General features: G+C 43.4%; 2 protein-coding genes across 4 annotated transcripts; both read left to right on the top strand.

The window, feature by feature from the left end:
• Positions 1-586: 586 nt before the first annotated feature.
• VPS33A (VPS33A core subunit of CORVET and HOPS complexes) lies at positions 587-22,423 on the top strand. Of its 3 annotated transcripts, XM_055322438.1 has the most exons (14): positions 587-730; positions 2,127-2,192; positions 2,805-2,932; positions 3,958-4,144; positions 11,241-11,357; positions 12,319-12,493; positions 14,115-14,308; positions 15,693-15,819; positions 16,699-16,766; positions 17,337-17,474; positions 19,442-19,579; positions 19,878-20,070; positions 21,185-21,353; positions 22,126-22,262. In XM_055322438.1, exons 1-13 carry the CDS (start codon positions 629-631, stop codon positions 21,313-21,315), a joined length of 1,764 nt encoding a protein of 587 aa, XP_055178413.1. In that variant the 5' UTR covers positions 587-628; the 3' UTR covers positions 21,316-21,353; positions 22,126-22,262. The 3 variants fall into 3 exon arrangements, with proteins under 3 accessions (XP_055178413.1, XP_055178412.1, XP_055178415.1); XM_055322437.1 differs by lacking the exon at positions 19,878-20,070 and having other exon boundaries at positions 22,126-22,423; XM_055322440.1 differs by lacking the exons at positions 17,337-17,474; positions 19,878-20,070 and having other exon boundaries at positions 22,126-22,423.
• A 3,175-nt stretch (positions 22,424-25,598) lies between these two features.
• On the top strand, positions 25,599-27,597 carry LOC129507755 (uncharacterized). Its single transcript, XM_055322444.1, has one exon. The coding sequence runs from the start codon at positions 27,361-27,363 to the stop codon at positions 27,595-27,597; it is 237 nt and encodes a 78-aa protein (XP_055178419.1). The 5' UTR covers positions 25,599-27,360.
• Positions 27,598-27,820: the final 223 nt, after the last annotated feature.

The following is a 27,820-nucleotide window of genomic DNA, read 5'->3' as shown; positions in this document are numbered from 1 at the left end:
TACTGATGCAGGGATTCCCCGTGGGATAGTATTTGTGTGAAACAGCACGCAGTTGAAGTTTATCAGGAAGAGCCAAAAAGACCCATCACGTGACAGGTTCCTTCAGCTACTCTTTTTTTTTTTTTTTTAGATTTTATTTATGAGAGGCAGAGACACAGAGGGAGAAGCAGGCTCCATGCACGGAGCCCAACGTGGGACTCGATCCCGGGTCTCCAGGAACACGCCCTGGGCTGCAGGCGGCGCTAAACCGCTGAGCCACCCAAGCGTCCCAGCTACTCTCCTTTTTTGTAAATTTTAGCCTACAAACTCAAAGAGCAAAGCGAAGGGTTTTCTGATTGCTACGAAGGATTTGCATGACAGTGGGTACGCCTGCTGCTAAGAAGAAAGGGAACGAGTAGGCTTCAGTCCCCGTCTCTAGGTCAACTCACAGAGCCCAGTAACTCCTGGACGGAGGCAGGGTCCGGATACGCCGGGGGTCTTGGGGAGCGTCGGGCACTAGGGCCAGAAAAGATAGCAGACGTGGACCCTTTTCAGTTTCCGGATTTGCGTGCTGCCGGCCGCCCACGTCACGTGACTGCGCCGCCACGTGACCACGTCTGTTCGCCAGGAAAGGGGGCGGTGGGGCAAGATGGCGGCCCACCTGTCCTACGGACGAGTGAACCTGAACGTGCTGCGCGAGGCGGTGCGTCGCGAGCTGCGCGAGTTCCTGGACAAGTGCGCGGGTAGCAAGGTGAGGAATGGGAGGTGGCGACAGTGTTATCCCCAGTCCGGCCCGTCCTAATCCGGGGCCACCGCCTGAGCTCCAGGAGTAGGAGGTCCCTGGGGCTTCCGAGGAGGGGAGCAGGAGGGACCAGGGAGACGGGAGAGGGGCCTGCGGTGGGTCCCGGGGCACCCAGTCCGGAGTCAGCGTGGCATCGCGATTGTTTTGTTGCAGCAGAGTAAGCCACCGTGGTACCGCAGCCCCTCGTGTGCCAGCTGTGTCAGGTGCCTTTCAGGTCCAGAGGGGCAGATCTGGTGCCCCTGAGATCAGGACGAGTGAGGCGGGCCCGGCCCAAGGGTGTGGGTGGTTCAGTGTCCATGCATTACAGCGATCGTGCGTGTCGTTGCATATCGAACCATCCAAAAGTCTCTGAAGCACCAATGTCTTAACAACCTGCTGCTCACACGGATTATGAAAGAAGTTATAGTTATTTGAGTGTTTAACGTGACCTTTCTGAGGATTGTTTCTCCTGTTAGACGTTTACCATCACCCAGCTCACAACTGAGTGAGGAATTGTAGATCAGGGACTTGATAGGATGTCACCTTTGTCCCCTCCTGTTAGGATTTATCGGTCGGTCCCCCTTGAGAACTGGCAGTACAACTCCAAAAAGAGAAGGAGAATTGGGGAATCTCAGCAGTCAGTCTTAGGAAGAATAGAACCCCAAGAGATTAGATTGGGTACTAATAGCTACTGAGAGAAAAAGAAGCAGGCTAAGTCCTAAGTGCCCAACTGAGGCTCAAGAAATGATGCTGAAATCTGAGTTAAGATCATGGATTGAATCAATGTCAGTATCCTGGATGTTATATTGTAGTCTGGTTTTGCAAAACGTTACCATCAGGGGAGACTGGGCAGAGCATATGGGGGCTCTCTGTATTGTTTCTTACACATAAATGTTAATCTACACTTATCTCAGTAAAAATTTCAGTTAAAAAAAGGGAAGAAGGAGGTGCCTGGGTGGCTCAGTCAGTTAAGCCCCAGACTCTTGACTTTGGCTCAGGTCATGATCTCAGGGTGGTGGGATCAGACTCTGAACTGGGCTCTGCACTCAGCAGGGAGTCTGCTTGAGATTCTTTCTCTCCTCCATCTGCCCTTCCCTCTCCCCATACTCTGTCTCTCTCGCTCTCTCTCTCAAGTAAATTAATCTTTAAGAAATAAAACAAAACAAAAAAACAGTAGCATCACTTGTCCAGATGCTGGTTTTTCTTTAGATCTGTAGGATATGAATGTGGTTAGAGCCAATCATTAAAATTTTTGTTAATTCAGAGTTTAAAGCAAGTATTCCTACTAGACATGACTGCTGTTTTCTGTGGGTGTTGTTGAAATTCCTGATCTTAACCATAACAAAATGTTTCTGCCCCCCTACAGGCAATAGTTTGGGACGAGTACCTCACAGGACCCTTTGGCCTGATTGCACAGTATTCGCTACTGAAGGTAAATGAGCTATTTGAGTTTTGTTCAGGGATTAATAATTCTGTACTTTAGCAAATGATAGGATTTTACATTTTCTCTGAGTAATTGGCTTACAGAGCTCTTTGGTCTTTATAAACACTGATAATGCATGCCTAACATTCTTTATACAGTGGTCCATTGACCTGTGATTTTATTTATTCATGAAAGACACACAGAGAGAGTCAGAGACATAGGTGGAGAAGCAGGCTCCCTACAGGGAGCCCGATGTGGAACTCAATCCCAGGATCCCGGGATCATGACCTGAACCGAAGGCAGTTGCTCAACCAGTGAGCCAACCAGGTGTCCCCTGGCCTGTGATTTTATACTGATGCTAATTCTAGGAAAATTATTAGCATTGTATCATGTGACCCTTACATAGTGTCATTGATAGTTCATTGTGTGAGAGCCATTTGAATTCAGATGCAATAGCAATGACAGATGCAGTAGCAATGACTTAATACTGAAACTTTGTCCTTTATGCATCTGGCTTTGGGGAGATTCAACTTTGCTAATCTAGTATTAATGTCATTTGGCTGTGATAGGTGAAATTTGGGTTTTTTTTTTTTTTAACCTTTTGTGTATGTGTTTTCCTAGGAACATGAAGTGGAAAAAATGTTCACACTTAAGGGAAGTCGTTTGCCTGCAGCTGATGTCAAGAATATTATTTTTTTTGTCAGACCCAGGCTAGAACTAATGGATATAATTGCTGAAAATGTGCTCAGGTATCTCTCAGAGCTTACATTTAGTCCAAGAGAGGTTGGTCCTTCTCGTGGTTTTAATGTACTGAGTGCCTTATTGCAGCCTCCTCATCTTGCCAGTGCACTGGGAGGTAGTCTTCCAAAAACAGGGTGGATGGGAAAGAACATAAGAGGGCGAATGGGAAAGTCATGAAGTTGTGCAGACAGTTGGAGAAAGGGATCAGCATATAACCCCATATTCAGGGTAGCTAAAAATTTGCACCTATATCAGTAGAAAGGACTCTGATTAAAAAAGCAAAAACCTCTAATGGTTATTTTTCAATACACTCTATATAGTGTGCTTGAATTTCATAAGCAAAATAAGTATGAGCTGATTAAAATTTAATGTAGTATCCAATTTATAGAGCCCCATCCACACTCTGTGGTACAGTTTGATTGATGTGGCCCTTGAAATCTTAAAAGCATATGGGCTATTTTGGGAGTGATCTTTCATTTTCCATAAAATCGTGTCATTGGTTGAAAACCATTTGTTTTCCGTAAGACACAGATATCCTGTTTCAATAAACCTGAGAGCTTGAATGCCTCATAAATGGTTTAAGAGAAAGCTAGAAAATGCATCAGAAAACAGTGGCTGTGGGTCAATATCTCTTTCCTGTCAGGGAAAAAAAAGAGCGAGGGAGCAACTGTCTAACAATTTGTTGTTGTTGTTGTTTTTAAGATTTTATTTATTTATTCATGAGTGACACAGAGAGAGGCAGAGACACAGGCAGAGGGAAGAGAAGCAGGCTCCATGTAGGAGCCAGATGCGGGACTCGATCCTGAAACTCCAGATCATGTCCTGAGCAGAAGGCAGATGCTCAACCACTGAGCCTCCCAGGCGTCCCCTAACAATATGAATCTAAAAATCAATATGTGTATGTTTATCCAACCAGCATTTATTTAGCACCTGCTGGGTGCCAGGCATTGGGCTAGTCTCTGGGAATAAAATGAGTGAAATAACCTACCACTCCAAGGCACTCCTAAGCTAACAAGTGTTACTTCTTTTGCAGTGAAGACCGACGTGGCCCAACAAGAGATTTCCACATTTTGTTTGTGCCAAGACGTAGTTTACTCTGTGAACAGCGGTTAAAGGATCTGGGTGTTCTGGGATCCTTTATTCATAGGGAGGAGTACAGCCTCGACCTCATTCCATTTGATGGGGATCTCTTATCCATGGAATCAGAGGGTGCATTCAAAGTAAGCTTTACATTTTCCTTTCTAACGTCAGACTTTAATTTTGGTAATATTTATGAGCATGACAATATCAGTAATATTGTTTTAATTTGCATTTTTGTGATTACTGTGAAGCTGAGCCTTTCTCCATATGTTTATTGACATTTAAGATTTTTCTCTTCAGCAAATTGCTTGCTCATTTTTGTTGCCTTTTTTTTTCCTTTAAGGAATTCTTTATATATTCTGGACAGTAATCAGTATGGGTTATAGAAGCTGCAAGTATGTGCTCCCAGTCTGTGGTATCTCATTTAATTATAATATTTTGTATCACCTAGACATTTCCCATTATAAAGTGTTTATTTATTTATTTATGATAGTCACACATTGAGAGAGAGAGAGGCAGAGACACAGGCAGAGGGAGAAGCAGGCTCCATGCACCGGGAGCCCGATGTGGTATTCGATCCCGGGTATCCAGGATCACGCCCTGGGCCAAAGGCAGGCGCCAAACCGCTGCGCCACCCAGGGATCCCTATAAAGTGTTTTATTTTTTTAGTAATATTGAGTAACATTGAGACATAATTCACGTGCCATAAAATTTACCCCTTTAGAGTGTGTAGTCTCATAGTTTCCAGTATAGCCACAGAGTTGTACAACCGTCACCACCATCCAATTGTGGAACGTGTTCATCATCCCAGAAAGAGACCCTCTGCCCATTAGCAGTCAGCCTTCTTCCCTCTCTCCGCAGCTACTGACAGTCATTAGTCTCTTGCCATCTGTATGGATTTGCCTGTTCTGGAAATTTATCAGTGAAACCATATAGCATGTGGTCCATATAACATGTGGTCCTTTCTGTCTGGCCTCTGTCTTAGCATCATGTTCTCGAGGCTCATCCACCTTGTAGCAGGTGTCAGTACTTCATTCCTTTTTTTTTTTAAAGATTTTTAAATTTTTTTTTTATTCATAGAGACACAGACAGAGAGAGAGAGAGAGAGAGAGAGAGAGAGAGAGAGGCAGAGAAACAGGCAGAGGGAGAAGCAGGCACCATGCAGAGAGCCTGACATGGGACTCGATCCAGGGTCTCCAGGATCATGCCCTGGGCTGCAGACGGCGCTAAACCGCTGCACCACCGGGGCTGCCCACTTCATTCCTTTTTATTGCCAAATAGGGTTCTGTCTAAATGATATCCCACATTTTGTGTATCATTCATCTCTAGCGGACAGGTGACGATTTCTCACTTGCCATCTCTCATGATGTTGTGAACATGCATACAAGGTCTTGTACGTATGTGGGTTTTCATTTCTTTTACATACACCTAGAAGTAGAATTGCTGGGTCATATGGTAGAACTGTGCTTAACATTAGGAGGAGTTGCCAGGCTTTCCACAGTGACTGTAACATTTTCTGCTCCCATGAGAGGTAGATGAGGGTTCCAATCTTACATTCTCACCAACACGTTGCTATCTGTCTTTTTGAGGCTTTGCCATCCCAGTGAGTGTGAAGCATCATCTCATTGGGGTTTTGTTTTGCATTTCCATAGTGACTAATGATGTTGATCACCTTCTTCTGTGCTTCTTGGCCATTTATAGGTCTTCCTTTAAGGAAATGTCTATTCAATCTGTGGTGCATTTTTTAAATTGGGATAGCTTATCTTTCATTAGAAGAGTTGTAAAAGGCACGCCTGGGTGGCTCAGTGGTTGAGCATCTGCCTTCGACTCAGGGCGTGATCCTGGGGTCTGGGATCCAGTCCTGCATGGGACTCCTTGCAGGGAGCCTGCTTTTCCCTCTGCCTGTCTGCCTCTCTCTGTGTGTCTCATGAATCAAGTAAATAAAATCTATTTTTAAAAAGAGAGAGAGAGTTGCTAGAATTCTGGAACGTTCTGGAATGTTCTGGATGCAGGTCCTTTAGTCAGTTACATGATTTGCAAGTATTTTCTCCCATTCTGTGAGTTTTTGCACTTAGTAAAAGTGGTATCCTCCAACATAAAAAAATTGTATTTTCAACACAAAATTTTTCATTTTGAAGTTCGGTTTATCTGTTTTTCCCTCTTGTCATTTATGCTTTTTGTGTCCCATCCAAGAATTGCCTAAGCTTGAGTAATGAATTGACCCCTCTGTTTTCTTCAAAGAATTTTATGATTTCAGTCTTACTTCAGGTCTTTGACCTATTTTAGGTTCATTTTTATCTGATGGGAAGTGGGGACCCAGCTTCATTCATTTGCCTGTGGCTGTCCATTTGTTCCAGCACTGTTCACTGGAAGGTGGTATTTTCCTTGTTGAATTGTCTTGGTGCCCTTGTTGAAAATTAGTTGTCTGTAAATGTGTCTATTTCTGGCATCTCAGTTCTAGTCCATTAATCAGTATGTCTGTCCCTACACCAGTACCATGCTCTCTTGATTCCTATGGCTTTGTAGTAAACTTTGACCCTGAGGGGTATGAGTGTTCCCAGTTAAAGTAGTTAAATATATTACTTTTATTCTTTGAGCTTATGTTTTTTGAGTTTTAATAAATCCTTTTCCACCCTGAAGACATAGGAAATCTTATATTTTCCTTTGAAAGTCTTGAAGTTTTGCTTTTAATGGAAAAGAAGTTCAGGTCTTTAATCTAGCTTGAATTATGTTTTTGTGTGGAGTGTGTGGTGTGAGGTAGAGGCTCATTTAATTTTTTCCAGATGGGTACCAAGTTGTTTTTGCACTGGTTTTCTCCACTGCCTATTTTCAACATATGTATATAGAGAATGTTTATGCCTGTGTTCTCCAGATCTGAGAGTTTTCTTGCAAATGTAATTTTGTGTATTTGCTTTATTTACCATCTTTATTTCAAAGAACACTTTCTCTCATTAGGATATTACTTTACCTTTAATAAAATAACTTGGAAGTGTTTTGAAAACGTTATTCTTGCAGAATGATAGATTTCTTTGAATCGGAAAGGGTACAGAGTGAAAGGTAAGCCTCCCAGTGCTCAAATTGCCAGTACCCTCCCAGAAGCAATCACTATTACTAATTCTTTTTTTTTCTCTCAGAGATGCTTTATGTAGCTACAGCTTATAGTGTATATAAAATATCCTCCCCATTTCTATGCAAATGGTGGCATATACTATATTTTTGTTTGAAACTGCATAGTGTTCCACTCTTTGGAGGTAGCATGATATATTAAACCAGTCCCCTTCTACAGGGCATATCACCGTTTCTCATCTTGTCCTGTTGGAGGCAGTGCTACAGTGCATAACCCTGTACACAGGTCACTCTGCACGTGGGCCCTGTAACTGTAGACTATTCTTTACTCACCTTTGACATTTGTCTTTTGACTTTGCTTATGGTAGTTTTTGCCATGCGTGCTTTTCAGCACAGTCATATCTGTCCATATTTCTTTCGTTGATTCATGGGTTTGTGATGGAGACTAGAACTTTTGAGAACCTCTCAAAAGTTGTACAAAACCTCTGAAACTTTTTCCTCCCCAGTATGTGGTTCCAGTGATCACCACCTTATAAGAGTGAATTTGAGGCAGTAGATCTCAGTGGCAACATTTATTCGAATAACCAAAAGAACTTCTTGGCTCTTTTCCACCATTTTCCCTACTGGTTTGCTTATACTAAATCTCATCCAAAGATGGTACAGATGCCCCCTCCCTCCACAGCATTTTATTTTATTTTATTTTATTTTATTTTATTTATTTTATTTTATTTTATTTTATTTTTTATTTTTATTTAATTATGATAGTCACACAGAGAGAGAGAGAGAGAGAGAGGCAGAGACACAGGCAGAGGGAGAAGCAGGCTCCATGCACCGGGAGCCTGACGTGGGATTCGATCCCGGGTCTCCAGGATCACGCCCTGGGCCAAAGGCAGGCGCCAAATCACTGTGCCACCCAGGGATCCCTCTCCACAGCATTTTAAATGAAAATTTTCAGACATACACAAAAGTTAAGAGTGTAACAAGTGTAGGGGTGCCTAGGTGGCTCATTCGGTAAAGTGTCTGCCTTCAGCTCAGGTTATGATCCTGGGGTCCTGAGATTGAGTCCCTCATTGGGCTCCCTCCTCAGTGGAGAGTTGGCTTCTCCCTCTTCCTCTGCTACTCCATCCACACATGCGTGTGCGTGCTTGGACTCATGAGTGTCCTCTTTTTCAAATAAATAAGTAAAAGTTTTTTTTAAAAAAGAAAGGATTTAACAGGGAACACCCATATACCCATCACCATGATTCTGGAATTACCATTTTGCTGTATCTGTTTCATCATTGATCTATAATGGGTATACCCTCAGGTAATTAATTCACATTTCTGTAATTAATGCGAATTGGTAGCAGCTGAGGAAAACTTGCCCCTGCATGACAAAACCTCCAGAGGAGAGATCTCCTGTTTGTTTTTCTGATGATTTGCGAAAAGGGACAGGATTATTTTCTGTTGGGAATTTCAAGCTCTTGGTTTTTTGTTTTTGGGGTTTTTTTTTAAAGGTTTTATTTGTTTATTGAGGAGAGACACAGGGAGAGAGAGAGAGACAGAGGCAGAGACATAGAGGGAGAAGCAGGCTGTCTGCAAGGAGCCCAATGTGGAACTTGATCCCAGACCCTGGGATCACACTATGAGCCAAAGGCAGATGCTCAACTGCTGAGCCACCTAAGTGTCCCAAGCTCTTGGTTTTGTATGTTCATTTCAGATTCTGTTTAGAAATCAAAGATTTTTGGGCAACCCTGGTGGCTCAGCGGTTTAGCGCCGCCTTTAGCCCAGGGCATGATCCCGGAGACCCGAGATTGAGTCCCACGTCGGGCTCCCTGCATGGAGCCTGCTTCTCCCTCAGCCTGTGACTCTGCCTTCTCTCTCTCTCTCTCTCTCTCTCTCTCTCTCTCTCTCTCTCTCTTCTCTGTGTCTCTCATGAATAAATAAAATATTTTTTAAAAAATTAAAAAAAAAAGAAATAAAAGATTTTGCCTGAATGGTAAAGCTGAGAGTTCTACCTAATGCTAAATTCAACCCCAATTTCTGATGAAGTTGATGTAATTTTACATATGTGTTTGACTTTAAACAATGAACATAACTTCTGAGGGGAGTGGAGTGAGGGCTTCTGAGGGGAGCCCACTGCATGACTTGATTCCAGGACCCTGGGATCATGACCTGAGCCAAAGACAGATGCTCAACCACTGAGCCACCCAGGCATCCCAAGCACCCAACTCTTGGATTTGGCTCAGGTCATGATCTCTGGGTCATGAAATCGATTTCCACGTGAGGCTGGAGATTCTCTCTCTCCCTCTGCCCCTCCCCCCATGCTCACTCTCTGTGTAGTAATACAGCTTTTTAAATTAAAATAATATGAATGCTGGGGCACCTGGCTGGCTTAGTGGGTAGAGCATGCAACTTTTGATCATGGGGTTGTGGATTTGAGTCCCATGTTGGGTGTTAACAGATTACTTAAAAATAAAATTTTAAAGGGGCTCCTGGGCAGCTCAGTTCGTTAAGCATCTGCCTTCGGCTTAGGTCATGACCTCAGGGTCCTGGAACTGAGCCCCGCGTTGGACTCCCTGCTCAGGGAGGAGTCTGCTTCTCCTTCTCCCTCTACCCCCCTCCCTCCTGCTTGCATTGTCTCTCTCTCTCTCTCTTAAATAAATAAATAAAATCTTTTAAAAATAAAATCTTTTTTTAAAAAGTAATACGAATACTATTTTGAGAGATGTTCCCTACTGTTTTCTTTCTTGAATTTTTATCTTAGTTCTACTCCAATCAGGAATTTTAAGTAACTTTGCCAGGAAGTGTGTCTTCAGACATTCTTTTATTTTTGCCTTTCATATGTAGTGAAATGTTAAAATACCCCAGCCTTAAAAGAGCCATCATCCAGCAGTGCTTCCAGTGGTAACTAGACGCTCGCTCCTCACAGTGTTTTCAGGAGACAGTCCTCCTTCCTCCTGAGGGTGGAGTGTCTGAATTCTCTACTCTGTCTTCTGTGATTCCTGTGGTGTCCTTTCCCTCGTGGCTTTGGAGGCTAGATCCATGTTTGGTGGGTGGGTAGGGGCAGGTGTCTGGTGCAGTGTACCATTTTGACTTATTTCTTTTTAGAGAGGGAGGGGCAAAGGGAGACAGAATCTTAAGCGGGCTCCATTCCCAGCATGGAGCCTGACTCAGAGCTTGATCACATGACCCTGAGATTATGGCTGGAACCGAAATCAAGGATCGATGAGCCACTGAAGTGCCTCATATACCATTTGACTTTATGAGCAGATGATTGTGAAAAGCAATCCAAACAATTCCACATAATAAAAGCTAATATTTATTAAGCACTTACTGTGTGCTTCAAGTGCTGGGATTTAATGTTTTATGTACATTTTCTTTGGTTACTTGTTACACTGTGTGGAATGTACTCCCTTCTACAGAAGAGTAAATTGAGGCACAGAGGTTCTCTAACTGGTCTTAGGGAGCAGCTAGGGAAGTGGCACAGAGGGGCTCAGATCAAGGCATCCTGAGGCAACAGCTGTGTTCTCACCTGTCAGTGTTAAAACCGAGCACTTCCCCTCTCACTTCCCAACTGGTTTTGTGTGTACTTTGTTGGCCTTTACAAAATATATCTTATATATTTTATAAAGTAAAATGTATTTTCTAAAAAGGAGATCATACTTTGAAGATTGCTCAGCTACTTCTTTTCACTTCTCAGGATATTAGGACCTTTGTTGTCAGCATATATGAAAATTTCATGTTTGTCAAAACTGCTAAGTATTTTGTTGTGTGGTCATCTGGCCCTTTCGGGGTCAAAGAATATGTTTCTTTGTGGATATTAGCTTGTGGCCTTCCCAAAATGTCACATCAAAGTCTGCACTCCCCACAGTAAGTGAGAGAATCCATTCTCATTGTCAGTCTTTGTTAATCAGTTTACCTAAGAGTTGTTAAATAAGAATTGGCTTGCTTGGTGAACACTTTTCTTCCAGAAGGTTCTGCTGGTTGCTTCCAGAGCTGCATCCCAGTAGCAAAGCCATTGGTCTTGTGTTCTAGACTGTCCAACAGCAGCTTGACCAAATGGTCTTGAGTCTCCAGATTTCCAGGCAAAGTGGAAAATATGAGGAAAGTCCCAGTGCCAGACAGAGGCAGGCACCCAGCGAGCAGCCAGTCACTGTGGCTAACAGTAACCACCCTTTCTCCCCACAGGAGTGCTACCTGGAGAGTGACCAGACGAGCCTCTACCATGCAGCTAAGGGGCTGATGACCCTGCAGGCTCTGTATGGAACAATCCCCCAAATCTTTGGGAAAGGAGAGTGTGCCAGGGTAAGAAATGGCACATGTTTCTGGGATAATGAAAGGGGTGCCCTGGTACCCAAAAGGGGAACAGTAGGAAGCTATTTACAGACAAATACAGTCAGTCCTATTGATTTATGAATTTAACTAATTACTGAAATGTACTTGTAATCCCAAAATCGATATTCACAATGTTTTGCGAACATGTCAAGAGTGGCAAAGACATTTGAGTTGTCCAATGTGCATGTACCCAGCTGATGTCCAATAAAGTGAAGCTCTGCTTTGTTTTGGCTCTCAGGCTATAAACAGGTGTCCTTTTTACCACTATATAGTCCCATGCACTACTTAAGACCACATTTTTTGCATTTTTGCACTTTTTTTGGTGATTTCACTGTTTAACACAGCCCCGAGGTAGTCCTGAGGCACTGCCCAGTGTCCCTGAGCTCAGGAAGGTTGGGGTGTGCCTTACCAAGAGAATACCTTTGTTGGCTAACGCCCTCAGGCGTTGAGCGATAGCACTGTTGACTATGAGTTCTTTGTTGGTGAATCAACAATATATACTAAATAAAGTGTCTTTAGATAGAAACCACATAAAACAAGGTTACACATTCATTAGTTGATAAAAATGTGACGAGAGGCTTGAAGGAGCCTCACCTCGCATTTTCCCATGGAGCAGTGGCTCAGTACTTGGTGAGTCAGTGTTCATGGCGACTTTACAGGAGTCCAGTGAATAACGGGAATAGACGGCATCTGAGTTTGTGCCTCACTGAGTAGTGGTGGCTGCTGTCGGTGCACATGTGCATGTTGGAGTGGGTGGCCAACAGCAGATGGTTTTCTCTGTTTATTTTTGATCAATCTCGGTCTTCTATAGTTTTTCTTTTCTCTTTTTTTTTTTTTTTTACTTTTTTTGATTGTCTTTCTGTTTTTAGCTACATATTAAAATCTGCTAATTCCCAGAAACATCCCACATAATCCAATGTTTTGTTTCCAGCAAGTGGCCAATATGATGATCAGGATGAAGAGAGAGTTTACAGGAAGCCAAAATTCAATTTTTCCCGTTTTTGATAATCTCTTGTTGCTCGATCGAAATGTGGATTTATTAACTCCTCTTGCTACTCAGCTTACATATGAAGGACTCATTGATGAAATCTATGGCATTCAGAACAGTAAGTAAAGTGGCATCTGTGTTGACTGAAAGGTCATCAGATAAAAATATCCAAAAGTTTTTTTTTTTTTTTTTTTTTTTTGAGGAAGTACTTTCTTTGGACATAAATCAGAGGATATTTGAGAAAATAAAAATACAGGGTGATCCCTGGGTAGCTGAGTGGTTGAGCATCTGCCTTTGACCCAGGGCCTGATCCCGGAGTCCTGGGAAGGAGTTCCACATTAGGCTTCCTGCATGGAGCCTCCTTCCCCCTCTGCTTGTGTCTCTGCCTCTCTCTGTGTGTCTCTCATGAATAAATAAATAAAATCTTTAAAAAGGAAAAGAAAAATACTGACTTTTGGCTTTCAGACTCCGGATTAGACAAAGTCCCAGCAAAACTGCTATTGTCTGTCCCACAAAGGCTGGTGGATGCTTAGTTTGCAGAACTGTGCTTGTCTTCATGAAGACAAATGGCCCTGGGTTAGATAAAGGTGACACTGCAGTTTGGAGAATGCAGACCATCATGGCTGGCAGTTGTTTGGGAAAGCTTGTTGGAGAGGTGGCATTTGCCTTGCATTTGGGGAGGGGTAGGTGTGGAGGGGGCGTGGCAAGGGGCAGGCCACACATAGAAGCAGGGATGCTACAGTAGAGATTGCAGTGGGCGCATCTGGGGAAGGGCTGACTCTTGAGGTTGGGACACCAGATGGAAGACTGGGGATGCTAGCATTTAGGTGTAAATTATTCGGTCAAAGGTCACAAACCTGTTTGTTTGATTTGGGCCCAGGTGATGCTTGTTTATTTCTTTCTCTTTTTTAAAAAAATTATTTATTGGGCAGCCTGGGTGGCCCAGAGGTTTAGCGCCACCTTTAGCCCAGGGAGTGATGCTGGGATCCCGGAATCAAGTCCCATGTTGGGCTCCCTGCATGGAGCCTGCATCTCCCTCTGCCTGTGTGTCTGCCAATCTTTCTCTCCCTCTCTCTCTCTCTCTCTCTCTGTGTGTTTCTCATGAATAAATAAAATCTTTTTTAAAAATTATTTATTTATGGGATCCCTGGGTGGCGCAGCGGTTTGGCGCCTGCCTTTGGCCCAGGGCGCGATCCTGGAGACCCGGGATCGAATCCCACGTCGGGCTCCCGGTGCATGGAGCCTGCTTCTCCCTCTGCCTGTGTCTCTGCCTCTCTCTCCCTCTCTCTCTGTGTGACTATCATAAATAAATAAAAATTTAAAAAAAAATTATTTATTTATTCACGAGAGAGACACAGAGAGAGGCAGAGACATAGACAGAGGGAGAATCAGTCTCCCTGTGGGGAGCCCAGTGTGGGACTCCGTCCCAGGACCCCAGAGTTATGACCTGAGCCAAAAGCAGGCACTCAACCACTGAGCCAGCCAGGTGCCCCGATGCTTGTTTATTTCTGTCAGCATTTCACATCTTAGAAATGTTTAATAATAAAACCAATTTACTTATTTATGATCAAAGTGTACTCTGATCGTGGAAAACTCAAAACCTCAGTGTTCTCTGCTATTGTTTCCTAAAGCTGGCTTACTTCTCTCCTGGGTTGGAAAACCTTGTTTTGTGCCTGGGTGCTGGATCTTTTCATCCAGTGAACACACACAGGTGCTTGTTCTCTTCCGCTGCCGCTCAGGTTATGTGAAGTTACCTCCGGAGAAATTTGCACCAAAGAAACAGGGTGATGGTGGGAAGGATCTGCCCACAGAAGCAAAGAAACTTCAGCTAAATTCCGCAGAGGAGCTCTATGCTGAGATCCGCGACAAAAACTTCAACGCGGTGGGCTCTGTGCTTAGCAAGAGAGCGAAGGTGATCTCTGCAGCATTTGAGGTGAGGCAGTGTGGTTGTCTTGCTGCTGCTCTTGGTCACAGGCTAGACTGCCCACCCCACGAGGAGAGGAAGAGCCTGCAGAGGTACAGCCAGAAACCGGGCTTCGGTGCAGGTGCACGTTTCTCTCCCAAGGAACTGGGGGTCCCTAGGGTTTCTTTTGGAACCTGGTCCCCGACCCATGATAGAAGGTGTTTAGTTTGCTCCTTCTTTGTGGGGTGGCGGGAACAGTGGTTGCAGGCTTTTGACATAAATATTTGTTTTACCTTTGTCTTTTTCATAATTTCCTACTTCACTCAAGAGGAAGCTGGGTGTACCATAAATAAAAGATCTTCTAGAATAGAACTTGCGGGTTTGTGGTGAGAGCTATAAGTTTAGCCAGCATGCCAGCAGCAGAGGAGCCCTGCAGAGGTGGTGGGTGACAGTGAGACAGGCACTTCATTATCACCTTCCTGCCTCCTCTTGCCTGGTCACTCATTTACTCTTGGGTGAGCTCATTTTGGAAACATAGAAATTCAGTAAGAGGATAAGCTCTGAATATTTAGACTTTGGAAATGTAAAACTGGGAGGAGTTTTGAAAACTAATTTTTCACCGAGTATGTATTTCTAGATTTCATCTTTCTAAAGGATTATATTCATTAATTGACTTTCACATTTCACATTTTACATTTGATTTACATGGTTAAATTTAGCAAAAAATATTCCCATCACTAAGCAAGGTTCACTTTGTTCATGGACAGTCTTCAAGATTGAGATTCAGCAGTAAGAATGCTTTTTTTTTTTTTTACAGAGGACACTTTTTGCTCTTTACATTCCCCTCTTAACATAATGTTTTTTGTTTTTTCTTCAGAAGTTTGTGGATAACCTAATAGTGCACCCGCAAATACTCAGATGCCCACAGATACCAATCATTATATGAGCCCCAGCATAGTAGGAGAAAACCTCACAAGTTTGCTCTCTGAAGAACTACTGACACAGTAATCAGGCACTGTGGACTCGTCTTTTTTCTTTTTTTTGTAACATCAGAACTGGTTTTGGCCTGATTTATTTGTATTCTGTTCTTTCTTTCCCACTGATTATAAAGTAAACATCTCTGAGCAACAGAACAGAACACTTACAAATAAAATATCTTGGGGCACCTGGGTGGCTCAGTTCATTAACATCTGACCCTTGATTATGGCTCAGGTCATGATCTTGGGGTAGTAGAATCAAGCCCCATGTTGAGCTCTATGCTCAGCGTGGAGTCTCCTTGTTCCTCTTGCTCTGCTCCTTCCCCACTTGTCTCTCAGAAATAAACAAACAAACAAAACAAAATAAATAAATAAATAAATAAATAAATATCTTTAAAAGCAAAATAATGATGCATTTGCCATTTTATCCATTTCAGGAAAGGCACAATGCTAAGACAGTTGGGGAGATCAAGCAGTTTGTTTCCCAGCTGCCCCACATGCAGGCAGCAAGAGGCTCACTTGCAAACCACACCTCAATTGCTGAGTTAATCAAGGATGTTACCAGTGAGTATCCTTTGGAGTGATGATTTTCATCAGGTCAACTTGCATACACAATGTCTAACAGCAGGGTCACGGGCACCATGATACCTCCTTGGGAAAGGCAGTTCTATTTGAATATTGTATGTTATTCTCAGTGTTAAGTATATATATGTTCAAAGTTAAATGTGTTTCATTTGTGGTTAACTCATTTTCCCCATTATTTATTTAATCCTAAAATAAAATATTTGTAGTGATAAGAGAAGAAAAACTTCTGTAAGTTTGCCACTGTAATGAGGCTCTTTTTTAAGTCTAGGTTTTTCTCTCTTGTTAAGGGTTATTTAATCAAAGCATTGTGATGTTTCTGCTTTTGTTTTTGTCTTTCCTTTGGAAACCTCCTGCAGAATTGGTAGAGAGATCATACATTGAGTATTTTGAAAGAGCTCAGAAGATGTATATTAAGCCGAAGATGAGTTTATTCATAAAATGTGGGTGCTGTAGATTATGAAGCCTATTTTGAAACTGCAGTAAAACGTGGTGTTGTAAAATCAGCCCTTTGTTTTCATGTTACTACAAAGCAGTTAAAACTGGGTTGAATTTGATGATGAGAGTGAAGTGCTAGGGAGATTAGCTTTCCCTGTGACCGAGGCAGAATTCTTGGGATCTGTATTGAGTCCTAAGGACAGCAAAGGAGTACAGTGGTCAACTACATGTCGATGTAATTTAGGAGCATGGGGTTGTAGGATTTTCCATGTTTTTAGAAGATTGTTTTCAGATGACAGTTTGAACCTTTTGCTTTCTTTTTTTGCACATCTTGTTTCTTAATTCTGTGTAGAAAAGCACACTGTTGAAATAAACAAACATTTATTTAATTTCTAAGTTGCAAATTTGCTAATTACATTTTAGCTTCTGAAGATTTCTTTGATAAACTAACAGTGGAGCAGGAGTTTATGTCTGGAGTAGACACCGATAAGGTATGTGAACAGTAAAATTAACAAGTCATTGGTGATTTATCAAATGTAAGATTATAGCTAGAAAAGCAACTGTTTTGATTCTCATGCTCTGCCAAGGTATATTTAAGAGCAAGTGCAAGTGGAAATATAGATTTCACCAAGTCATGGATATTTAACATTGCTCTGTGTGGTGCTTTCTGCAGTACATGGAGTGATGAAGACCCAGCCCTGAAATCCATTTTTAAGACCAATAGTAGATATTTGCCTTATGAGGCGATTGCCCATATAATTCCTTTAAATATCCACTTCTATTAATAAATTTAAAATTATTGCATTTCTGGAAGATTCTCTATTTTCTAAAAAAGCTCCTGTTACATTGTGGTCAATAAATCGCTTCTCTTACTGAGACAGACTCAGGTCACACACACTCCACACATTCCACAGCCTCTCAGAAGGCTGTGTGCTGTGTTCAGACAGGCAGCTGCATTGCCTCAGAGTGTATTCCACTTTGAAAAATCATTGTAAATACCAAGTTCATTAGGCCCCCCCAAACTGGATGCTGGGATACATACCTAGGTATTTTGTTTCCAGGTCAACAGTTACATCGAAGACTGTATTGCCCAGAAGCACCCACTGATCAAGGTGTTAAGACTGGTTTGCCTCCAGTCCGTGTGCAATAGTGGGCTCAAACAAAAGGTTCTGGATTATTATAAAAGAGAAATTCTCCAGGTCAGTAGATTTCAGATTATTAATGTTTCAAGGGAGAAAACATTAAAAAAAAATACTGCTTAAAGCTCCTATTTTGGTATATTGTTTTCACATCTTTTAATTTTTTTTGACACCTTAATGGGGTTGTCCTTGGTACGGATCACTATTTACTGTGTTAGCATAATAATAACAACTAATGTTTATTGAGCATTTACCATGGGCCAGGCTCTAGTGAAAGAGCTTTATTGTATTCAATTGTTTAATCCTCACTGCAGCTCTGTGAGTTAGATGCTGTTAACATCCCTACTTCATGGATGAAAAACTGAGGCACAAGGTAGTTTTGTAGCTTGCCCAAGGTCACCCCGCTAGTAAATGGCAAAGCCAGTGCCAGAGCCCAGAGAACTGGGGTCTGGTGCCCACTCTTAACCAGATTGCATTTGATGGAGGAAGGGACCTTTTTGCAAATTTTCTGATAACAATTCCTTAGCAAACGTACTTACATCAAGCCTGTTTTACTTCATAATTAACAAAAGGCCACAATTATTTTAAAAATTCTCCTCTTTGTTTGAAAATGTCTCAGGTAGTATTTATTTGCTATTACCAGCCACAGTTAAGTACATTATGGTTAAAACTAAATGCTCAATTTTGGGGGGATATTTTGTTTTTTTTTTTAAGAAATTACATAGATAACACATGCATTCTCATTATATAAAATTCAAATAAGGTGAAGTGTCTGGAGCAACATGTGAAGCAACATGTGATCCGGAGTAATGTGTGATCATTCCTGCACCTCACTCACACCCCCATCTCCCTCCACAAATAGGACCAATGGCAATAGTTTGGTTTGTGTGTTCCCAGACTCCCTTGTTTGCGTTTATACAAATAATATTTATGAACACAGACTCTGTGGTGAGCCTGGCTGCATCCATGTCCCAGCTCTGTTACTAAGTACCAACATGACCTTGGGCAAGTGATTTAAGCTTCTCTATAAAATAGGGATAGTAATACCACCCAGCTGTCAGGTTATAATAAAGAGACTGAGGGATTGTGATGTGTTCACAAGAGAACACTGCCCCTGCCCCCCACAGAAAGTGTTATGTAAGTGTTGGCTATCACTATTATTATTAACCATTTTTTAAACAAATAAAATTGGACTGTACATAGTATCCTGCTATTATATTTTTTGTCCTTAAGGGGTGCCTGGGTGGTGCAGTGGGTCGAGTATCCAACTCTTGGTTTCAGCTTAGGTCATGATCTCAGGGTCATGAGATTGAGCCTGATTTGGAGCTCTACACTCAGTGGGGAGTCTGCTTGAGATTCTCTCTCCTCCTTCTGCCCCTCCTGCTCACACTGTCTCTCTCTCTCAAATAAATTAATTTTAAAAAAGAATATATCCAGATCTTTCTTATCAAGATGTGTAGATCTGCCTCATTCCTTTTTTTTTTTTTAAGATTTTATTTATTTATTCATGAGAGACACGCAGAGAGGCAGAGACACAGGCTGAGGGAGAAGCAGGCCCCATGCAGGGAGCCTGATGTGGGACTCGATCTGGGGTCCCCAGGATCACGCCCTGGGCCGAAGACGGCACTAAACCACTGAGCCACCCGGGCTGCCCTGCCTCATTCTTTTTAAAAAAAAAATCTAATTATATCCCATATAAAATATATATTAATTTATTTGATGCTCACTTAAATTAGGTCCATAAATTCTGACTTTAAAGTAAAAACTTTAAATCCCTCTTTGAAGCAGTGAAATGGATTAATTGTAACAGGCAAGCAGGTGTCATCCTCCTCACTGCCCCTGTGCCCATAGACAGTCATTACGTGGACTTTGGTAACGTGCCCTAGGGCACAAACTAATTTTAGTATATGTGCTGCTGAAGCAAGCACTCTAGGGTACAAACTAATTTGTTGGAAGTTCTCTTTTTTAGAAAGTGGCAGAAACCCTTTTCCTGATAGGACATCAATGCCAAACAACTTGTCTTGCAGACTTATGGCTATGAGCACATATTGACATTATACAACTTAGAGAAGGCTGGCCTGCTGAAACCACAGACAGGAGGCAGAAACAATTACCCAACAATCCGGAAAACGCTACGCCTCTGGATGGATGATGTGAATGAACAGGTGAGACACACCCCTCCACTTCAACTCACTTTCCCTACCGGTTAGTGGTTTATCATGACCACATAGGCTACTTGATTTGTACATCCATGCTGCCCTTTCTAGAAGCTGTTTCCTAATTTTTTTGAGAAAGTAGTGCATTCATATATTATATCTTTCAGAATCCCAGCAGGGAACAGAGGGTGCTCTGACACTGGGTAGTTTGAGGAGAGTTTCATAAGATGGGGGAGCTGGTGAAAGGCTTGCAGTGGGGAATCCGTACCAGCCTGGGCCTGAGGGCAAGGAGAGGGAATGGTTGCAGAAACCTGTTCCAGAACCTGGAGGAGAGAGCTGTGTGGAGAGACCACCTGACAAGACGAAGGACACGGCCAGCATCCAGTGGTATCACAGACAGGAAGCCAGGGCAGGAACGAACACTCCCCAGGTGCTGTCTGGTGCCTTCCATTGGCCGGACCCAAAGAGGGTGTGGGAGCACATCGGCGCAGAGCCTACAGGTTTGCCTCCTGAACACAGAGCATGGGGGTTAGGGGTGGGGGTGAATGTGTGGAAGGATCTGGAAGATGTCCAGCACATGTAGTAGAAATGTCGGCCGGTACAGAAATAAGGCAAACAGTGAAAAGTCAGGTTCCCTCCACATCTCTCCCTGGTTTTCCCTTAGAAGGTACCACTGTAACCAGTTCTTTATCCTTCCAGGAAGAGTCTATGTATCTACAGACATTTTCACATAAATAAATAATGCATATTTTTTTACCATTGACCTCCAAAGTAGAGGGCACTTTGCTTTACATTTATTGATGATTCCAGTTTTTCTAAAGTTCTTTCTCTATTTTTTTTTTGGACTTCCATAGGAAATTTATCAGGCAGCCTTCTGCAACAAAAGCTAGTAATTAAAAAGTCTCCTCTACCAGTGGCAAAATTGAATTATCTTTCCCTGAGGGGAATAGAGATACTCTTACTTTCTATGTTGTACAGTATACAAAATATATTAGTTCCACTGCCCTCCCTGTTCCGCCCTGCCTCTCCCCACCCCAACCACCATTTCACACTGTATCCTGAAGATCCTTCTGTGATCCACCTCCTTCTTTTTTGTAAGTTTTTAATTGCTGCATAGTAGTTTTGGAGATAAATCTCAATTTATGAGTTAACAGATTTCTCTTGATAGAAATTCAGGTTGTTTCCAGTCTTTTGTGAGTACGCACGGTGTTGCAGTTAATACATGTGTGTTTTGGTCTATTCTGGCACACAAGCCCCTCTGTAGGATAAATGCCTGGAAGTAGAATGGCTGAATTCGAGTGATATGCTCATTGTTACTTAGCTAGAGAGTACCACATTGCCCTCCGAGAAGTTTGTTGGCAAAGCAAATAATGGTGTTTCCTGATCAGTGCCTGGAGATACTTTGAGTGGTTTTTTCAAGATCCGAGTTGAAAGTGACCCTCTGGCAGCTAAGAATCAGGCCCAGCTGGCATGAATTGGAGCAGGATGTGGCCAGAGTTTGTCTTTCTGCCTTCAAAGCTAAATCACATAATTTTGGGTTACCCAAAAGCCACTGTCCAGTGGCTCTAAAAGTCTCCATATCAACAGGCTTTTTCCCCTTTAATCAATCAACAGAATCCCACGGACATATCGTACGTGTACAGTGGTTATGCCCCTCTCAGTGTGCGACTGGCCCAGCTCCTCTCGAGGCCCGGCTGGCGCAGTATCGAGGAAGTTCTCCGCATACTCCCAGGGCCCCACTTTGAAGAACGGCAACCATTGCCCACAGGACTGCAAAAAAAACGTGAGTCTGTGGCCTTTGTCTACGCATGATTACCTACTGTTGGTGTGGTTTTCATGGATCAGGAGTTGCTTTGTGAAGTACGTTTGTAAGGCACTCAGGAGTCAGTCCAGTATACCTCTCTTGTTAGTTGCTAACGTATAGTGTAAGCACTAGAACCCATCATTCCCTCAGGAGCAGCAGCCTTCAACCTCTGAGTTTAGGGTCTCAGTATTTAGAAAAATCATTGAATTCAAAATCATGTTCAGTTTCAAATGAGCTGTCTGTACCAAGACACCATTAACTTTTTTTCTTTATATATGATGCCATTTTGTTGTTGTTTTAAGATTTATTTACTTTAGAGAGAGAAGGAGAGTGAGCAAAAGTAGGGGCAGAAGGAAAGAGAATTTCAGGCAGACCCCTGCTGAGACTCTCTTCTGACTTGGGGCTCCATCCCAGGACCCTGAGATCATGACCGGAGCTGAAGGCAGGTACTTTAACCAACTGAGCCACCCAGGCACCCCAATGATGCAGGTTTTTTTTTTTTTTTAAAGATTTATTTTTAGAGAGAGAGAGAGAGTGGTAGGAGGGGCAGAGAGAGAGACTCTGCACTGAGTGTGGAGCCCAGTGTGGGGCTCAATCCCTCCACCCTGAGATCATGACCTGAGCTGAAACCGAGAGTTGGACGCTCATCCAACAGCCTCCCAGGCGCCCCTGTAATGCAGTTTTTTTTTTTTTAATGTGGAAAGAGAGGCACCCATAATAAATTCTCAATTCTGAAATGTTTCAATTTTAGGTCAGCCAGGAGAAAACCGAGTCACTCTGATATTTTTCCTCGGGGGTGTAACCTTTGCTGAAATCGCTGCCCTGCGATTTCTCTCCCAGCTGGAAGATGGAGGTACAGAATATGTGATTGCCACCACTAAACTAATGAATGGGTCCAGCTGGATAGAATCTCTAATGGAAAAACCTTTCTAGGGTGATCAAAGTCGACTTGAGTGAACTGCAAAAGAAACTGCTCCTTTGGAGAAGCTGCCAAAAGGAAGTGAAACATTGAAAAATAACTAACAATACAGAATTTATTTTGAGGGTCAGCTTCTTCAGTTACACTGTTTTCTCCTTTGTGCTCTTTTTGTTTTTCCAATTTCTTGAAAAAAAAAAAAAAAAGAAGAGAATCCACCTGGCTAACACCAAGTTGTTAATGTTCTAAGCTCAGGATTTTCCTTAGAGACCTCTGAAAATGCACTAAGGATGGTGGGGATGGATAATTTTATACAGCTGCATAAATGGGGCCAGTTTTAAAAATAAGAAGGCAGGGACTGGTGGGTACAAATGAGAAGTGGAAAGTCTCACTCCTGATAAACAGTGCTTTCTTGAAGGCACATCATGCCATGTGCAGTGGCTAGGTGTTGGGGCAAGAGCTGGTCTTATCATTGAGTCAGGATTTCTTTTCCCTGCAGAGTATGGTACATTATATTTGGTGTCGTCAGCCTCTGTCTTATGTGATCACTAAGGCAAGTGTTGATTCCTTCTGCTTTCTATTCCTCTGCTTCTATAGAGCAAGAGGTGTGGAGGGACATCTTTCTCCAAATCAGAGTGTATCATCTGTCTGAGTAGCTTAATTTCTGTGGGTCTCCTATTTCTCAAGAGCTTTTTACATTGAAGAATTCGAGGATTGGGAAGCTGGGTCCTGAGAATTTGCTTAGACACTATTCAAAGACACTTTCTTAGCACACATGTTGTTCACTCCATGACATTTCTATGGTAGATATCTCCACTGAGGCTTGGGTTTTTTTTCCCCACCCATTGTGGGCACCAGTACCAGCTGGTCCCACTGTGAGCAGTAGTAAGTCTTGCTTCTTTTGGCAGCACCACCTCCACGGTAACTGCCGCAGGTACTTCTCTGCAGCCACGCCACATTCAGCCTCTTGCATTTGTTTTACTTGAAAACAAACAGCTCCGTTTCAGTCCCTGGTCCAGTGACCTCAGCCTCCTCTGGTGCAGCTCATCGATGATCTTGAAGTCCAGTGGTCACTGCTAGCCTGCATGAGACTGCTAGCCTGTGGGGCAGAAGAGCAAGGTGTTAGTGGAGAGGCTAGAAACCCATGTGTGCTCCCTGCTTTCCTCCTGCTCCATCCCAACATTTGGAAGTTAAATCCAAGAAGGGGACCAAATTGGTGATTTCATACCCCATGCCCAAGTCTCCCCTCTGTTGGGGGATCAAGATCATTGTCCCTCCTCAGTCGAGTTGTGGCTTCTATTGTTTATCATTAACCACACATGTTTTTTTCTCCTTTTGTTTTGTGAGATTCTGGTAGCACACTGCGTGCTATGAGTGAAAGAGAAATTCTATTTAAAAAAAAAGTTCTCTTTAAGAATGAGGAGAAGAGGTCATATTTAAAAGATCTCCCTCTCATGCATTCAATTTGGCCTTGACATTCAGTATTTGGAAACTGGTCTTTAAAAAACTAGTCCTGTTTTAGAAAATCCTTTTTCAAATACTTGTTATCCCGGGAGATTATACCTTCCATTCCCAGCTGTTGTCAGCTTCAGCCGCCTAAGTGAATGAAATCCACCTTGTTCCTCAATGTCTTTGGCTCATGGGATTCAATACAAGTCTGGTCAGGTCTCCTTGGCTGGGGTTTTTGTCCTATGAACAGATACTCAGTTGTGTCTCATGTGTCTGCATTCACTCGTGACTCTATACTTGCTTGCCCAGAGCATAGTTAGGTCAGCTCCTAAAATGCATTTAGCAGAAGACTTAAAAACATCAATTGCTCTATTTATATGCAAATAGAAAGTGGTGGATAATTATATATGACACACCTTTGTGTAAGTTCACTTAATACTTGAAACAGCCTTTGTCTCAAAGGAGTATGCCCTTACTGAGAAAGGGTATGTGAATGATACATTTACTCCTGGAGAGGGCAGATTGTTTACAGCACGTCTGGACTTCTGTTTAGTTAGGTAGACAGTTCTACCATGCCAGCAACTCCTAAAAAAGAAGTCTGTATAGATAAAGAAGCCTACCTAGGCACTGTTCTGTGTCTTACTATACACTTCTGAATTTTAGCCAACAGAGAAGTATTTGAATTGTAGTGTAACTGTACAACAAGAGAATACAGGCATACCAAGAGATACTGTGGCTTTGGTTCCAGACCACCACAATAACGTGAATGTGGCAATAGAGTGAGTCAAATGGATTTTTTGGTTTTCCAGTGCATATAAAAATTGTTTATACTAACCTGTAATCTCTCAAGTATGCAATAACATTGTGTCTTTTAAAAAACGTGTATCCCTTAATTAAAGAATATTGGTAAAAAACTGTTACCCATCACCTGAGCTTTCAGGGAGTTATAATCACTGACCACAGATCACCATAACGAATATAATAATAATGGAAAAGTTTGAGACATGAGAATTACCAAAATGGGACAGACACAAATTAAGCAGATGCTGTTGGAAAGATGGCGCTAACAGACTTGTTCAATGCAAGGTTGCCACAAACCTTCAATTTGTAAACATAATATGTGGAAAGCACAACAAAACGAGGTGTGTTTGTAATGGTTGAATTCTTGAAGAGCACTGGGAAGGGATTGGCCACTATAGCTCTGCCCTCACTAGAAATGGATTACAATTAATCATGACATGCTGGTCTGTCTCTAGTTCTCAGTTGTACATTACAGATTGGCCTGTCACTAGGAGGAAGTGTTTGTATTCAGCAGAAATTCAAGAAGAAATACTTTTAAAAAAAGTGAACTGAGTGTCTAAAGCAGATAGGAAGAGGAATCCTGGTAAAAATGGCAAGGCATAGAAATGCAGCATCATGTAGAGAGACTGAGTTATGTCTAAAGCCAGATGTATTATATGCGGTCATAGGTTTAATGACCTGCTACAGAAAATAGAGGATGCCTTTTGGTCAGCCCCAGCAATCTAAGAAAAAGGCAGTAATGTAAGCTTTCTCAGTTGCTCCTGTATCTAAATGAACGCAGCTGGATTTTAAGCCACATAATGTTTCTTAGCTTCAGTTACTGTGTGGTGACCAGAGTCTGCAGAGGCTGGAGTACCTGACTGCTTTGAGACATCCATTTGAAGGACATGGAAGTGAAAGCAGACAGAACTGAGTCTACTTTCATAGCCTCTCTTCTTCATCTGTTGCTCTGGTGTGGGGTGAGGTATAAATCTTAGCCATACTTTCTTTCCTGTGACCAGGCAGGACACAGAAGCCCTTTGGATGACCAATTCTCTGGGGGGGCAATTACTACTTACTGGCTTCCTGAGCAGCTTGATAATGTTCTGCTCCTGTTTTCAGCAGGGCTGTGGCAGGGGCAATGATTTGATAATAACAGACCCTGATTAAATTAAGGAGCCATTTGCTTCTGGATGATGATGTTGATAAAAAGGGTTGATGTCCACACTCCCTGCTATTTTAAAGGTCGAAAAAAACACACACAAAAAAAACAGTCTTTAATCACAAACTACAACAAAAAGCAAAAATAATCAGAAGCAGCATAAAAGTTTGCGCTTTTCCTACATTGTTACATTTGGGAAAGGGTCTGTTCTTTATTTGCTGAAATGCTAACTGGCTCTTTTTGCATCACATTTGGAGTTGAAATTGGAAGTGGTCTCATTGGGAATGTAACTGTATAGTGCATCTCTAAACTACTAAACTATAAATTAGAATCAAGCACTCAGAAGCTCTTGGTTCTCTATGCATGCATGCTCACACAAACATGGTTGTTAAGATAACAGACCTCGCTGTAGTTGGACAATCATAAGTGAAAGTCCTTTGTACAGGGGTTCTTCTAGCCTGCGACTCAGAGTAGGATGGGGCTCCTCTCAATGTGAGCCTGTTAGAAAAGGATTTGGACTGCATCCCACTTGCAGTGTTTAGAAAAGCAAGACAAGAAGTGGCATGAAAAATTCCCTAGTGTGTACCACTTGATCAGCCCATCTGAGTCAGGAGCTTTGCAGGCATTCTTAGAACCCTATGGGCTATGGCGGTGAAATGGGTGGAGGGCAGGCAGGGTTGCCAGTGCCCTGCCTGGGCTGGGCTGTGCGCAGCTCCCTGATTGCTCAGGGACCACGTGGAGACTGTGATTGGTCTCCAGACCACACCTAGTTGGTGAGTGCAGCTGCTGCCTGAATATCCCACAGCTCTGTCGAGATCACTGGAGTACACACACGTCTACCTTCAGACAGCAGACCGGGAGAGGAACCGTGGAGCTGCTGCAGTGGAGGAATCGTAGGAACTTTGCTGAGTGAGTGAAATGGGGAGAGAAGGAAGCTAGTGGCTGGCCCTGAGGGAAGTTGCTGGGCAGGACAGCAATGGAGATGAAGAGCTGGTTCGTGGTTGTTGCCATGTGATTCTATCTGTGGTGGAAGATACAGGAATGGAGCAGGTGCACAAGAGCATAGTGGGGAAGGAGATAAGCCCAGAATTAAATTGATGCCCACCTCTGGTCATTCTTGCAATACTGGCTACCCACAAGGGCAAGCGTGCTGAACCATAAGTCAGACATTCTCATACTCTGCATGTTGTCAAGCCTTGGGGTCCAGGGAATTGTAGAGGGGCTTCAGTGAAGACCTGCTGTCTTCTCCCACCCAAATGGGTTGCTCTCCTTCTCCCCTCCCAGGCAGCACTGACAGCTGGGGCTGCAGCTTGAGTGATGGCAAAAGAAAACCTTACTCCACCAAGCCATTAGCAGCACTCACAGCATTAAAAATGCAAGAGGTGGGTGGGAGGAGAGAGGGCCAGGGATGAAGACTAATGCAGCAGCCGAGGCTGGGAACAAACAGGCTTCTCTCTCCCCAGAACCCAGATCCAGATTAGGATCCACAGAATAAGGGGGAACTTTTGGTTTAAAAGACTTGTATAATGTAAATGCAGAGGCAGCGTCCAGCTGAATGTTAGAAAATCAGCACTTTGGGCTTCCTCAGCCTTAGGACAGCGTGTTCACTCTGGAGGGCCAGGACCTAGCCTAGCCCCCCTTCAACACCGCCTGGCTGAGCAGCAAGGGCTCCGTGGCCGATGGGGGGAGGGGTGAGCTTGCGGGGCGACGGTCCTCTTTGCGCGCTCAGGGACTCCCGAGTGCCCCTGCCCCATAGGTCCTCGGGCCTTCCGCGCGCGGCGATGCCAGCCTCGTCCACCATCCACGTGCTGCAGCTGCTGCGGGAGCTGCTGGCCTTCGTGCTCCTCAGCTACACGGTGCTCATCGGGGCGCTGCTGCTGGCTGGCTGGACCACCTACTTCCTGGTGCTGAAGTGACAGCGCCCGCAGCCCCGCCCCCGCCGCGCCCGCCCCCAGCCGCCAGCCCCACCGCGCGCTGCCCCGCCCCCGCGGCCGACAAGCTCCAAACGCTGACGGGAGAACTCCGCGCCTCGCGCCCGGACCCGGGCTCCCTCTCCAGGCACGGCCTCGCCCGGGGTGGAATCCAATCTCCTCTCACGACGGCCGACTCCGCTCCGCCCGCTCCTCGCCCTCAGGCCCA

The sequence above is a fragment of the Nyctereutes procyonoides genome, unplaced genomic scaffold (assembly GCF_905146905.1).
Source record: "Nyctereutes procyonoides isolate TBG_1078 unplaced genomic scaffold, NYPRO_anot_genome, whole genome shotgun sequence".
Classification (NCBI taxonomy): Eukaryota; Metazoa; Chordata; class Mammalia; order Carnivora; family Canidae; genus Nyctereutes; species Nyctereutes procyonoides.
The sequence above is the reverse complement of the archived record's forward strand: the minus strand, read 5'-3'. Positions and strand labels throughout refer to the sequence as shown.